We start from the raw sequence: 14,126 nt of genomic DNA, 5'->3' as shown, positions 1-14,126 counted from the left end.
CTCCGGCGGCGTCGGCGACCGTTGCATTGCAGCTCCGGCTGCATCAAGGCCGCTGCATCACAACACCGGTGGCGTCGACGACCGTTTGCATTGCAGCTCCGGCGACCGATGTATAGCAGCTCCGACAGCGTCGCCACCGCTGCATCACAACACCGGTGGCGTCGACGACCGCTGCATTGCAGCTTCGGCAAGGCTGGCGGCTGCTACATAGTAACTCTGGAGGCGGCGCGGCTGCTGCATCACTGCTCCGACGACGTCGCGGCCGCTGCAGCGCAAACTCCGGCGGCGTCCACGACTGCTGCATCACTGCTCCAACGGCGTCGCGGCCGCTGCAGCGCAACTTCGGCGGCGTCGACGACCGCTGCATCACAAGTACGGAGGCGTCAGCGACCGCTGCATCGTAGCTCTGGCAACATCGACGTCCGTTGCATCGTAGCGGGACAGTGGGCGACTGGGCGTTGTGCTGTGGCGCGTGAGGCGAACATGTGCATCTGAGAGGAAGTGGGATCCGTGGGACTTTGAGTGAACGGCTATGATGTGCATGATCGGACGGTTATCAAAGCGGACGATAATTGCGAGTTATCAACCGGCTTACGCCTACCATCGACCAAAAATTACACATCAATTGTTACATTTGCCACATGAGCCTTCAAGTACCTATGGAAGTATACCATGCAAGCATTATACGACAATGACACTGCTTATTCGTACGTTCACACCTGAAAACCGGTCAGACTAAGAAGATGACTAAATAAGCTCTACAACAGCCTATGTACGTGTTTCTGTAAAGCGATCTACCTCACTCTACTATCTGTGATAAATTCACATTGCATTATGTTTGTAGCTACATCCCCTACCTATTCACTACTAACATTGCTACTAACTGGGTTCTTGCGCCATTGGCGCAACCGGGTCATCTAGTATAAGTAAACATTGCATGCAAAAGAAAGTAGCCAATCATACAAGGGCAGGTCCACGTGTCGAAAAAACACCAGCCAATCAGAACCAATGTCAACATCTCTCAAAGCTCCACCGTTACAAAACCTGACGAAACAAAATTGGCCAACTGTTCTCTCTCTCAACTTACAATTCAACATACGATCCCAGCTAGTCACTCGTAAGGGTGACAAAATTCACGGAGGTACACGCTTACCGGTGAACATGGTGTCACTGGCCATAACTTTTTGCGAGTGACTAGCAATATCACATGCATCTCCAACTAGATCGCTACTAGAGGTTTCATGAGTCGTCTGCTGCCAGCCGTGCCAGTGGAGTAACATGTCTTGGGTAGACAGTGCTCTGGCTGGTGCTTCTATGTCATGGAAACGCGCGTGCAGAGACAGACCCCTTGTATCTTCCGCGCCTACTTTCGGGCGCGCTTCTTTTTCTTATCTTCTTCCCTGTATCTCTCACGCCTATCTTCCCTCTGCCGCTTCCTTGTTATCTCATCCGTCTTGGCTTTCTGCGCCTCGTGAGCTTTCTTCTGCAGCCCGCGCTTGATTTTCTCCTTCCTCGTCTGCATAAATCAAGCGCATGATAAGCACCACGCACAACAATGCATCAAGTTAGAATATGCTCATGTGCACATAACATGTCACCTTTTCATGCTTTAACAGATGCAACTGTTGAAGAGCACCATGTATCTTCTTCTCGCCAATATTCATAATCTCCGGTATCATGTCCACAGCTGATCCTTTCTTGCCCTTAGGCCTATCCTTCGGCTTTGATTTAAAAGGAAGCAAAGGTTGCAGTTTTCTAGGGACCTCTATGGCGTTGAACTTCCGCACTTTCCGCTCAATACCCTGCCATGATAACATGTGAGAGAGATGGTAAAAACGGATATTAAGAGCGAGAAAGGGTTCCTGACAAGAAATTAAGGCTCACAACCTTGTAAACCGAGTCTTTGTTGTGTGGAATAGGTATGTTGTGTGCCTTCCGCAACTCAGCAGTGGTTCTCATGCCTTGCCACATCTGATCTCGGGGTTGAAGAGAAGTGGTCACAAGATTACAGTAGGTGGGAACTTCAACGTTGACCCATGCTCGCATGAAGACAATGTCACTCATAAGAACTTTGTCCTCAAATGTGCACCTCGCAATGCCTTCCGTATTTTCCCCTTTTCTCCTTAATGCATCTCCTGGTTCGATCTTTGCTGCCTGTAACAGAATACTATTTAGTGCCTACATTTGAATATTTAAATTACCAGAAAAATGATGAATTTGTCAGCTTCAGGGTTTCCATAGTCCAGATTGACCTTGAAGTTTCCTCTCCAACAGCAAAAACAAACTAATGTGCTTACACAGAATCCAGATAAGATTCCAATCTACTAATAAACATACATCAATAGGGGTGCCTACATGGCCCACGTTTTTTCACTTCCTTTATTATTTATTAGTTTTCTTAGAGCTACAAATAACACCTAAACTAGCCCACACAATTCTGAAGTTGCTAACTTACCAAAATCTAAAATGATACTCCCTCCGTCCCATATTAATTGATGCTGAAATGGATGTAAGTGCTAGATACATCCATTTAGCCCGTGTTATTAAAGCCCAGTTGTTTCTAACGGCAACAGATTCTAACTTGGATGTTACAACTCAATTCGCTGCCTACAACCTCCTTGGACTAGCCCGTGAACATTCTTCAATTGGCCCATGACAGTCTCTTTGCAGCCCATTATGGATCATTCACATTGAATGCTCCCTGCAGCAAACAGCGAAGCACAACCTGCACAGCCTGGTGCCCAGTTTATTGGTTCCCACCTTGGCCACTGCAGAAGATTGAAGTTGCGGTACCATCTATGAGAATTAGGTTTGCAACATTTCTTTAGTAGACCAGTGCCTAGTTTCTGAGCAAATGTTCTGGTCAGAAGATAATGATGATTCTCCAAGAGCCTGAGTAAAGCAAAGCTCAAGCTTTGTCGAGTCCTCAGCGACCCAACCCGAGGTTTTACGAGCCGAGTCTGAGTTAACCTTTGGGTTAATACACTCATGGTAAAAAAAACGAGCTCAAGCTGAGTTTGGTTGTATTCGCTCTGGTTCAGCTGGTTGACAGCCGTACATTTATCATGACCTCGTGCTTGTACTAGATTTCTATGAAACGCCTTGTTACTGTCCGCCTTTTTAGGCATCAACTTACTAGGGGTATATCCACAAAAAAAAACTTACTAGGGGTAGAGAAGATAAGGACGGACAAGTACAAGCACATACTACTTCGACTTGTCCATTGGCGCTGCCAAATATCCCCTTCACAAATCTCTCCAAAACTATAATTATAGATATGACAGGGACAGATTGAGAGTTTTATAATGTCCGCTTGTAGTTTTCAAGGTTCTGTACAGTTATCACTTCCATTGGCGTCCCCGAAAAGCTAAAAGGTTCTAGTTAAGAACTACTAAAACTTGGGAGTTTAGCTATAAACCTAGCCCATGAGACGATAGTTGGTCATTCTCAAGATCTTCAATTTGGTTTGATCAAGGAGAGGAAAAAAAATGTGTATGCAAAAGGTTTGTTTCCTAGCCAGGCCACTTTGTGTGCTGTTACATCTTACATGTCCATTACAAGACCAAAGACAATGCAACGATATAAAAATGTTGAGAAATTGTGGAGGCATAAAATTAGACGATTAGATTCATCAAATCATAAGATACTATAAATAACTACCACGGATTATTCAAGCAAGCCCTTTCATGTATTACCTTCTTAACTTGTCCTCGGATTCCACTTACTGTCCGAATTGCTGCACCTTCAAACCTAGCAACCTCTAGATCAGATGTGAACATCCCTTTAATTAAGGCGGTTTTCTTAAATATCTTGCATGGTGCGCCTGTGAGCTTGATCTTCTTCATAATTCGGGCAGTATTGTTGAATTCCTGAACCCAACCAGTTGCAGTAATTCTAAATGGTACCTGCGTGAATGTGCAAGCATCATTGCAAAGCATATCAGTAAATATACTAAAATGACTATTGCTAAAACAGAATGAAACTACAAACTATTATCAAGTAGTGCAAACTGAAACTCCGAGATGCATGTTACAGTGACAGACACTTAGTGAACATGTCCATCCAATAAAATGATGGTCACTCCTGACTAGCTTTCCATGGCATTCATAGTGCCTAACTTCTTCAGAGAAATGGTGAGTTCAACTTTTGTCTTAGAAGAGAAAGCATGAAACGTGGAGAAAATAAAGTCGGGGACATAAGTCAGGGCCTTGGCAACACAACAATTGAAGATTCCATTCGATTTGGTTGTGATTAGATGATTATGATACTAGGCTGTTGTCACTTGTCTGCGACTATGATAGCTCTGATTTTGATTATCACTGTCTCTTGAGGATATTAAAAACAGGAACATTTGTTAGAAAATAACATGCCTAAATGTCACACCAAGCATATTTTTTCTTATTTACCACTAACCATCTATGGACTGGTGTGAACTGATCAATGAATGTACCTTGTTGCTGGAAAGACTCTGGACTGCTAGTACACCGCTTTTTGGTGGAGCCAGTGGCCCCCAGAACATAGCAAAGCAATGCATATGCTCTGGAGTGTATTTGAGCATGCGGTGCCGGCCATTTCGATCCTCTATTGCATATACAGGCGTTGTTTGAAAACGTCTCCAACCAATAGAGACAACAACTGGGTCTTTTGTCTTCAACACTTTCCTATGCCATCTGTGGCGCTTCAAGCTAACCTGTATCAACAACAAACAGGGTAATATGTGAAATTGTGGGTCACTGCCAGTATAATAAAAATGAACCAAATGACCCCCTGCAATTGCCTGTTAGATGCTACAGCACACATTTATAATTCAGAAGTGGATAGTGTTCATTAAACATCATACAGAAAAACTAGGGCAAAATATCCACTGGAAGACAAAAACAGTTATTCCCTCCATCCATATATATAGGGCCTAATGCATTTTTCGAGATTACCTTTGACTATTGATAAGATGAATAGTACATGAGATGTATAATGTGAAAGTTATATCATTGGAAGCTCCTTCTACACACGAATTTGACGGTATGCTTTGTGTAACTTGCATGTCATATATTATTGCTCTAATATGTGGTCAAATTTAGGCTTGAAAAATGCATTAGGCCTTATATATATGGATAGAGGGAGTAAACATCAATATTCATGCTGATTTGTTTTTTATGTATCTCCCATATGAATATGATTTTCAACTTGCGATTTCACGTATTAATAGAATATCACCCTCCTCAAATACTGCAGTTTTCAAGACTTTCTGAAAACTCTTAGCATCCACCAAGTTTTCACTGTAAGTCTGTAACTTGGAATGGAGGTGTACTTCTCATGCAACTAGGTTAACTCTAACATCCGGATTTGACTAATCTGCGGCACTACAATCTACACCACCAAATAATCAGTCAAGATCTGTTCCACTTTTTCCTTCTGACTGCCGCGATAATATTTACACGTGATGTAAATGTGGAAGGTTGAAAGCTCCATGTAACATTATTTTACAGTTATGTAGAGTATTCGTAGTTCCAACATCAAGTAACTGCACCAGCATATTTCAATTCCTTAAGCTACTGATCAAGAAAACTGGAAGTATAAATATAAAATGGCTGACCTGCATATATCCAGTGTTCTCCTCACCGAGGCCAATACCCCCAACAAGAATGGGGTGGCAAGGATCAAAATGCTCAACTAGCTCATACGGCACACCATGTATCTCTAATCTGACGTAAGTACCAGTCCTAAATCCTTCAATTTCTACTCGGGTATCTTCATCCAGATCATTGAGTTCAGATATATTCATTTGCTTGCGGAGTTCAATTTCCTCCTTCAACTGAAAAGATACAAAAGCTAGATCAGTCTCCTTTCTTTTTTCAGGAGCAGAGCTGAAAAGGGCAGAGAATGGCACAGCATACTTTGTCAAAATAGCCCCCTGCGTCAGATTGCTCTCTTTTCGATTTCTTCTCGTTATCAACTTCCTCGCCAGAGAGGTCCGATCCATCATATGTAGGTTTCAGTCAAGGAATGAAACAAGAAATGAGCAAAAATGCATTTCTAATTTCTAGTCAAATAAAAAAAAGTTCAAGAAACCGGTCAAAATAAACAGATCATGGAGGTGCTGTTCCAGTCTAAGAGGCAAGCAAAAGAGCGCGTCAAGAACAAACTGCAAATCGAAAGAGAAATAAAGAAAGATAAAACGATCACGTATTAAGGATATTCTGAATCAAATTTTGCTTTAAGCGCAAGCTTCTTGAGTCTTAGTTCTTCAACTTTTAGTTCGTCTTCTTTGTGAACACCTGGCTTCCCAGCTGCACTTTCAGCAGCCTGGCTCTTGTGCACCTCACCAGTTTCCAGATCTTCAAAATCACCATCGATTTCTTCATCACCCTCTCCATTTTCATCTACCTCGCGTCCTCTCACAGAAGCTTTTGACCAATCTCCAGTCACAAAACGGTCACGGATGCTTTTGATGAGATCTTCGTTAGACCAATCACGTAGCTCCACTTTCAAGAACTTAGAGTAATCCTCAGCATCAATATCGTCAAAGCTTGGTAATTCATTCTTTACTTGCTGCGAATCACAAAACAAAGTCATCTATTGATTCACACTAATAACAAAACTAGCAAGATATGTAGAACTCTGTGCACTATAGTAGATTCTCCAGGTAACCCATCACGCAATAAAATACAGGAGGTAAAATGCTCACATGAACATATATTAGCACTGCATAGTGTGTACCTTCATAAATATTGTGACCAGGAGAACTATAAAAATGATAGCAAAAAAGTGCAGTTGGGCACTATTTTCTTTGCCCCCAGCATACAGATGGCTTAAGTATAATAAGGAAAAACAAGGGTCTACTGAAGTCCCTTCTCTGTTGACCTATTTCTGATCGAATATGGCTATCAAACCAGAGATCATGGATAATCTATCCTAGAGAAGATAAGATACCTCGTCTACCGTTAATTATCATGCATGCAACACACAATTACCTTTTTTTGTCCTTTTGGTACAAAAATTTCTTCATCAGAGCTATCTTCTTCGCCGCTATCATTGTCTAGTTCTGCTGAAGCTTGCCCATATACAAGTTGCATTAGACTGGCACTCCGTCTGGCCAGTGTTCTAGCAAGTAAAGATTTTTTCCACTTCGAAGTGTTTTCAGCTCCATCATCTAAATAAAAAAGGTTAGAATTGAAATGTCAAAACAAAATATTGTCAGTGCTTTATTCTTAAGGAAATTGGTTCAGCAAAGAAATTAGCATAACTAATATGTATGTGCAAGGATTGCTGGGTGCATGACGTAAGATATGCGTGTGAAATTGGTTCCTACCTGAATCAAGAGCTTCTCCACTACCATCTGATGATAAAGAACCTTCAGATAGATGGTCATCGTCAGAATCTTCATTATGACTATCATCTTCGTTATCAGAACCCTGTATTTCAAAACAAGGTTAAAATATTTTTACAGACTCAGACTGAAAACCCATAGTACCATAGAAGAATTAAAAAATGAGTTCATGCCTACAAAATGCCACTTTATATTGACAGGTGAACTTAGGAAAAGCTAATACCAACCTATGGTCTTATAGGTTGCCTGGGTGGGTTACATTTCACAAATAAATGCATGTTCAACAATTATTTCTTAAATATAAAGCATTTGCGGGAAGTAAAAGGAACATAAACCAAGTATGTAACACAAAACAAGAGAAAGAAAGCTATCCACTGATATGCATTGATACTAAGGGCAAATGGTAAACCTCATCATCATCATCATCATCATCAACATCTTGAAAATTAGCTGACACAGCTTTTCGCCTCATTCTTCCATTGCAAAATTCCACTTCTTCTCTCAAGTCAACGCCATGATCACTTGGCTGAATGTCATCATCATTGTCACCTTCACTATCACTAGAGCACTCAGAAGAAGAGTGCCCATTGCTCTCCAGGGTGCCTGCACTACTAAGGTTATTACCACCTACTTGTGCCAAAATGTTAGCTTCTCCCTGGTCATTCTGTCTTGAAGAAATGGCATTGCCTGTCATGTCACTGTCTTCGGACTGAGCAGCAGGCCGTCTGCCGAAGAAATTTATAAAACTCTGATCTAACTTCTCATCAAGGGAGTATTTGGTGTTCTGAAGAGTCTTTACTAGAGCCACACCGACATCATTACCTTTCCCTGTAGCATGGTCAGCAGCCCAGCAAACAATTAAGCATAGATATGTGATAAACTATTAGAGATAAATATTATATTAAAGGAAAGTCGCACACACTTTCAGAAGCTCTGTAATAGTCATATGGCACTATATGGAATGATCGGAAAACCATAAAGATATTACAGGGGCAATTTAGTCAAATAACTGGTCCACCAGCAAAAGTTTCTCTACTCGGATTATTTTCCCGAGGCACAAGCAGCAACCATGTAGCAGCCAGCCTCACTTTGCAATCTATGTCTCAGCAACACTCATAAGCCACAACATTTTTTGAATGCAATACCAGGTCAGCGACACAATATCAGCAATCAATTGAGTTTCCAGTTTGGCATTAAAATATCCTTGTTAACCAAAGCATGTTTATGCATGGTCATTTCATACAAAACTATTATCCTGAATAAGTATACATGAAAAAACTCCAATTGCAGGCAATCACAGTCGAGGGGACCAAATTCAGGTATTTATAGTTTAACATGCTGGTCGTACCTTGTTTCTTAGATGCACTGTTGTCATCAGTGTTTGAAAACTGAACAAGATGATCATTGATGTTGATGTACACCGCATCCTTGTCATACAGGAGATCCCCAAGACCAGACATTGGGGCATAGAACAGCTTCTCCTTGTCACGTAGTCCTCGCTTCTTTGCAGCCGATGGCAAAGGGCAGGGATCAGCCAAACTTGTTACACCAGACAAGCTGAAATCACCTGCTCCTGTGATATGCACCTGCACAAATTACAGCAGGTGTTAGCATCCAAAAAAGTAGGATGAAATCAAACACAGAGAGAAAAGAACAGGAACAACAATGCGTACATGCATCCTTCTAAGTGAGGTGAAGTCCAATTCCTTCTAATGTGCAAGGACTAAATACTGACACACCTCTAAATTGTGTTTGGGGTTGATATCTCACTTTCCTGTGCAGTCATCCTCGGTATTCACAGCAGTCCCATCAAATTTAGTGCATAATAATTGAAGAAAACCTCGCTTTCTAACCCTATTGAAAAGCATTTGGTCCCTTTAAAGAATGTTCCCATCTTTAAACAAATAATTAACAACCAAGTCACCATGTAGGCATGGCAAGGTACTCCAGCCGTGCCTATTTACATGGCATCCTCGTTTTTCGTGATTGAACTTTGATCATCATTTTCAGCAATAATATATTAATTATATGTTAAAACTTAAAAGTATACCATTTAAAACTACATTTTAATACAAATTGAATGGTACGATTTTTTGACATATACCACATTTTATTGGTCAAATTGACGGTCAAAGTTGAATCTCAAAATACGTGTGCACCATGTAAATAGGCACGGAGGGAGTAATCAATAATGTATTAAGACATCACAAAAGTAATCTGGCTACCTAATATGTGATTTTTTCCCCAGCGATAACCACTTCATAGAAAACTCACCCACTTAAATCATTCATCACTTTAGTGTTAAAGGAGTTGTGGAGCACGGGGATCACTCTACTGTATGTGAATGTACAAAAGTAACTTGCTCATAGCAATACAGCATATGGCTTAGTAAAAGGTGTGTTCCCTTTGGTTGCAAGTCAGGAGTTCATATCATTAATGAAAGCTCTGTATTATTCGGCTGCTGCTGAAGTTGAAATAAAATGATCGAGAGTTAAACTGCACACTTTTTATTTTGAAACAGATTGAGCGATGTCTAGTACAGTTAATAAAAATAGTGCTATGCATTCCATCTAGTCAATTTCAAACTGAACAATAATTAATTATCGAATAGTAATTTCTGTAGGTTCACCCAAATCAAATTCATGCTTACTGAAAAGTAAGATCTTGTTCTTTACCTCCATTTTTGAGCTATTCAACTAAGTCCAAATATAAACTGTATTGATGAATTCATATATATATATTAACTCAATCATGGGAGTAATAATGCCTGTTATGAAGTATAATAGCCTTGCACAAATAAGTTAATCCCTAATTCAAATCAAAGTTCAGCAATGATGAAAGAAAAGAATGTTTAAATGTTACCTTGGTCCCTCTTTTCATGTTACATCCACGAAGGTAACCATACAGCGTTATTTTTCTGTCACATTTCCTATTCAAGCGCACACTTTCTGACGAAGTTACATCTTCGAATCTATCTGCTAACAAGTAAGGATGTGCCATTCGCCAACTCAAAGGGATGGGCTTGATAACAGATATAAACCTTGCAAGATTATGGACTTCTCTTTTCGTGTATCTGCACAGAATTGGACAAGTGGTAGGAGTACGGAAGTTAAAAATCCAGGTTAATGTACAGCCATGCCATGAAGCTGCAGCATAGAGAAGCCAATGCATATTGCATAGTATACCTAAATAGTTGATCCCCACTAACTCTAATTCTCTCAATATGCAGCCCTCCACATCACCAAATGTGCCACGTCATCATACACTAAAACTATTGTCTAGCACATGCATACCTCAATTTAATTGGTCCATCTTCAATGGTCCAGCATACATGCAAACTATTTGTTCACACACAATTACTTCTGAAAATAATAACTTTTGATTTAGGTCCTTTCGTTCATACAAAATTTATCCGAATTTAATCTTTAAATTCGGCAGCAACACACGGGGAAATCACCTAGTACTGCATAGTATTTCATTATGATATGGCGAGCAGTGATCTCAAATTGGCTTAAAATAAATTACCATGTCCCATGGATCACATTTCCAGTTATTTACCAACAAACTAAGAGTCTGAACAATGAAATACCAACTTTACAGAAACTTACTTTCCATGAATGAGACCAGATAAGTAGAACAGTTTTGCTCCCTCCTTTATCTCAGCCCAGAATCGATGCTTAAGGCGCTGCTTAGTTTTCCTTAGTTTCTTTACATCTTTAAATTGATCAAGATGTGTAAGCACTCCCATTACCTTGGGGAATCCATGCACTTGCATGATATTAAGGAACTCGAATGTATCCTGGATACAAGGTTTCATTTGGGTAGCTTTAGTACAATGTGTTAACAGAAAAGATTTAACAGATAAACATAGATCAAAACAACAGGTCAGCTTCACCAATTGGTAGGAATTAACAAACTGAGATCTGGGGAATTAACATGTTGAACACCGAGCCATGAAAATGGGACAAAATAGTCATGGACAGGAAATCTAATAACTGTAATAAAGCATTTAGCCTAATGTGTAAGAGAAGTGGGATTTTCTAAAACATCCTATCTTACTTTGACCTTGAGAAAATGCCCATCTCACTTTGTAATTGATCTAGTGACCCATTTTACTTTTCGCGTGATAGAATTCCTTTTGAGTATTTATATAGATATATAGGCAAACCCCACTAGCAAACATTGATTGCTATTTTCCAGCTCTTGAGCCACCTCGTCAAAATTGTTTTAGCTGTTAGATTTGTTACCTTGGTTCACTAGTAACCGTCTGATCTGGACATGATAGCCTCCCTGCCATGCATGCAACATGCAACAGCGTATTCTAAGTGGGTTTTAACTCCTACACATTTAAGTGTGACATGTTCAAATTTTTATGTTAAGATTATTGTTTATTTGCTGCAAGAAACTTCTCACATATTTAAATCTTGCTGAATTTAAATTCTATATAATATTCAGAAATCAAATCTCCAATACCGTGGCAACGCATGGGGTTTCTATCCAAAAGCACAGGGAAGGCAAACACCCTTTATCTTCATCAGCTCCAACCCTCTCACTGCACTCTCATCCCCGCCGCCTTCTCCCCAGACTCGACCAACTGCAGCGAGAACTTCCCTTGTCATGCACCCCGACCAAGGAGAGAACCGTGGCGACAGGTGGCATGGCACTCTGCCACAGCTAGTCGTTGAGAGCCTTATATGTCATCTTCACCAGGACATAGAAGGAGGAAAGGACCACAGACAATTGGTATAATTCATCAATTAACAGCAACGGCGTAGTGCGATCATAGATGGTTTGCATGTACTGTTACATATTCCATCAATCACTAGTCATGTGTGTTGGTCGGTTGCTTGTTTTTCCCCCACTGAACTGAAGAAAGTGGAGCAGCAATGTATTGGAGCTTGTGCGAGTGGAGTACAGTGAAGAGTTCGGTTCCCTGAGAGTTTGGTGCAGCACTAGGGATCCTGACCCGATGGAGGACTCACATGAATGGACCAAGAGCCATGCTGGGTGCGCTGTTGGTTCCCTTTGTAGAGCTGCCAGAGGATGGGGAAGCAACGCGGAGGGAGTGGTGAGTTGGGGTCAGGCCAAGCAAAGCTCAACCCTTCCGGCAACAGGAGTAGGCACCATCGTGAGCTCCAGCAGCCATCAAGGTGGGGTGGAGACGGCACCCAAGCTAAGATCCAAACACCCTTGTTGGGAGAGAAAGGAGGTGAGGCAAACTAAGGAAGAAGAAGCTACTGGAGCATTTTGATCTTTTTGAGCCTGATTTGGAGGCCATTTAGCCAAAAATGATTTAAATATTGAAAGGAGGATGACAAAGTAAGATGGCTCGCTATCGATTATAATTTATAAAGTAAGGTGGGGCATTTTATCCAAGGGGAGTAAGATGCGGCATTTTATCGAATCTCTTTGTAAGAATAGAAGTCGGTGGGTATGTGCTCCTAAGGTGCATCTAAATCCACGAAGCATATTTATGTCGTGAGCCCTAGTGTCTGCTAAACAACTTAACAGGCCTACAAGTATTTATAAGAATAACAGCTTTGACAACATACCATCTCAAATCCATAGCTACCATCAATAAGCAGCAGAGCAAGATCTGCTATTTTAGCCGCGTCGATCATTCCATTGATATCACTTGGACACTCCAAGAACTGCACCCTCCTGCTTTTACCTATATGTAACAAATATATACATATTCCCAATAATCTGGTTAATTTGAAGAGCATTATCCACTGTTTAAGTATGAGATGTGAAATATTCATTAACCTGATACAACCGTGATGGGACCGCGGACATCTGACAAGTTTTGTTTAGTGTAGTGCTTTACTAGACATTTTATCAGCAGCGACTTTCCGACCTGATCGATTTGAAGTAAGCTAATGGTCAGAGAAGAATACATAGGCATCATTTTCATTCAAGAGCCATATCATACCTGCGGAGGTCCTTGGACTACAACAACAAAAGGAGGTGGTTCCCCAATAGAGCGATCCATGATTGGCACATGGAGACGGCGTTGTTCAATTTCTGCTGACCGAGATTGTAGCCGCTTCGCCTTTGTTGCTGAACGGAAGGCAAAGGCCTGGAAAAAGGCATTGCAGTCTAATTAAACGAAAGCCTCCAAAACCAGATAGGAAAAAGGAATAAAGAAACGGTAACCATCGTTTATAGTGCAATATTTGGGCATGATTCATACTTTGTACCGGAATGTTCCGCAATCAAGCACTAAACAGAATCGTCCATCCTAGGCGAGGCTCTTACAGGCACCCAGATAGGATGCTCGCCAGCCGAATACTTGACTAATCTACGGATAACAAAACAAGCGGCGAGAAAGCCCACGCTTTACGAGAGAGAAACCCAGGAGACAGCGGGCCCCATCCCTACCTTGGGGTTCTTCCTCTCGCCCCCTTCATCGTCGCCGGCGGCGCCTTTGCCCTTCTTCCGCGCCTTCGCGCCCGACTTGGCCACGCGATGCGCCTTACGTGGCTGCTCGACGCCGGCGTCCCCCGGAGCCATGGTGATGAGGGTTTTGCGGCGGCTTTGCTGGTGGGGGTTTTGCGGCGGCGGGGAGGGGGGTAGCTGATGGCCGCCGCAAGGGGGGCGAGGGTTTTGGGAGCTGCCTAGTGCCTGCGTGTGCTGCGGGATGGGCTTTTGGCCCGGTGGATGGAGAGAGCTTTGGGACAAGGGGGGTCCACCAGGGAAATTCCTATTTGCCGCTCACTGCGGCAAACCCTCGTCAAAACGCACATACTCGTGCCCACGAGTCCGGCCCATTTTCGCCTGAATTCAAAGATTTTCATTA

At 41.8% G+C, this 14,126-nt stretch overlaps 1 protein-coding gene across 2 annotated transcripts; it reads right to left on the bottom strand.

The window, feature by feature from the left end:
* Positions 1-916: 916 nt before the first annotated feature.
* LOC123085781 (ribosome biogenesis protein BMS1 homolog) lies at positions 917-13,909 on the bottom strand. Of its 2 annotated transcripts, none has more exons than XM_044507487.1 (18): positions 13,709-13,909; positions 13,260-13,406; positions 13,094-13,184; positions 12,880-12,998; positions 10,936-11,126; positions 10,190-10,400; positions 8,676-8,913; positions 7,737-8,155; positions 7,310-7,412; positions 6,972-7,150; positions 6,197-6,549; positions 5,895-5,985; positions 5,594-5,812; positions 4,451-4,690; positions 3,696-3,905; positions 1,888-2,154; positions 1,599-1,802; positions 917-1,516 (listed from the first exon to the last, which is right to left on the bottom strand). In XM_044507487.1, the coding sequence occupies exons 1-18, from the start codon at positions 13,838-13,840 to the stop codon at positions 1,364-1,366; spliced, it is 3,567 nt and encodes a 1,188-aa protein (XP_044363422.1). In that variant the 5' UTR covers positions 13,841-13,909; the 3' UTR covers positions 917-1,363. The 2 variants fall into 2 exon arrangements, with proteins under 2 accessions (XP_044363422.1, XP_044363423.1); XM_044507488.1 differs by having other exon boundaries at positions 7,310-7,414; positions 7,748-8,155; positions 13,709-13,894.
* Positions 13,910-14,126: the final 217 nt, after the last annotated feature.

Source organism: Triticum aestivum, chromosome 4A, assembly GCF_018294505.1.
Source record: "Triticum aestivum cultivar Chinese Spring chromosome 4A, IWGSC CS RefSeq v2.1, whole genome shotgun sequence".
NCBI classification, from domain to species: Eukaryota; Viridiplantae; Streptophyta; class Magnoliopsida; order Poales; family Poaceae; genus Triticum; species Triticum aestivum.
The sequence above is the reverse complement of the archived record's forward strand: the minus strand, read 5'-3'. Positions and strand labels throughout refer to the sequence as shown.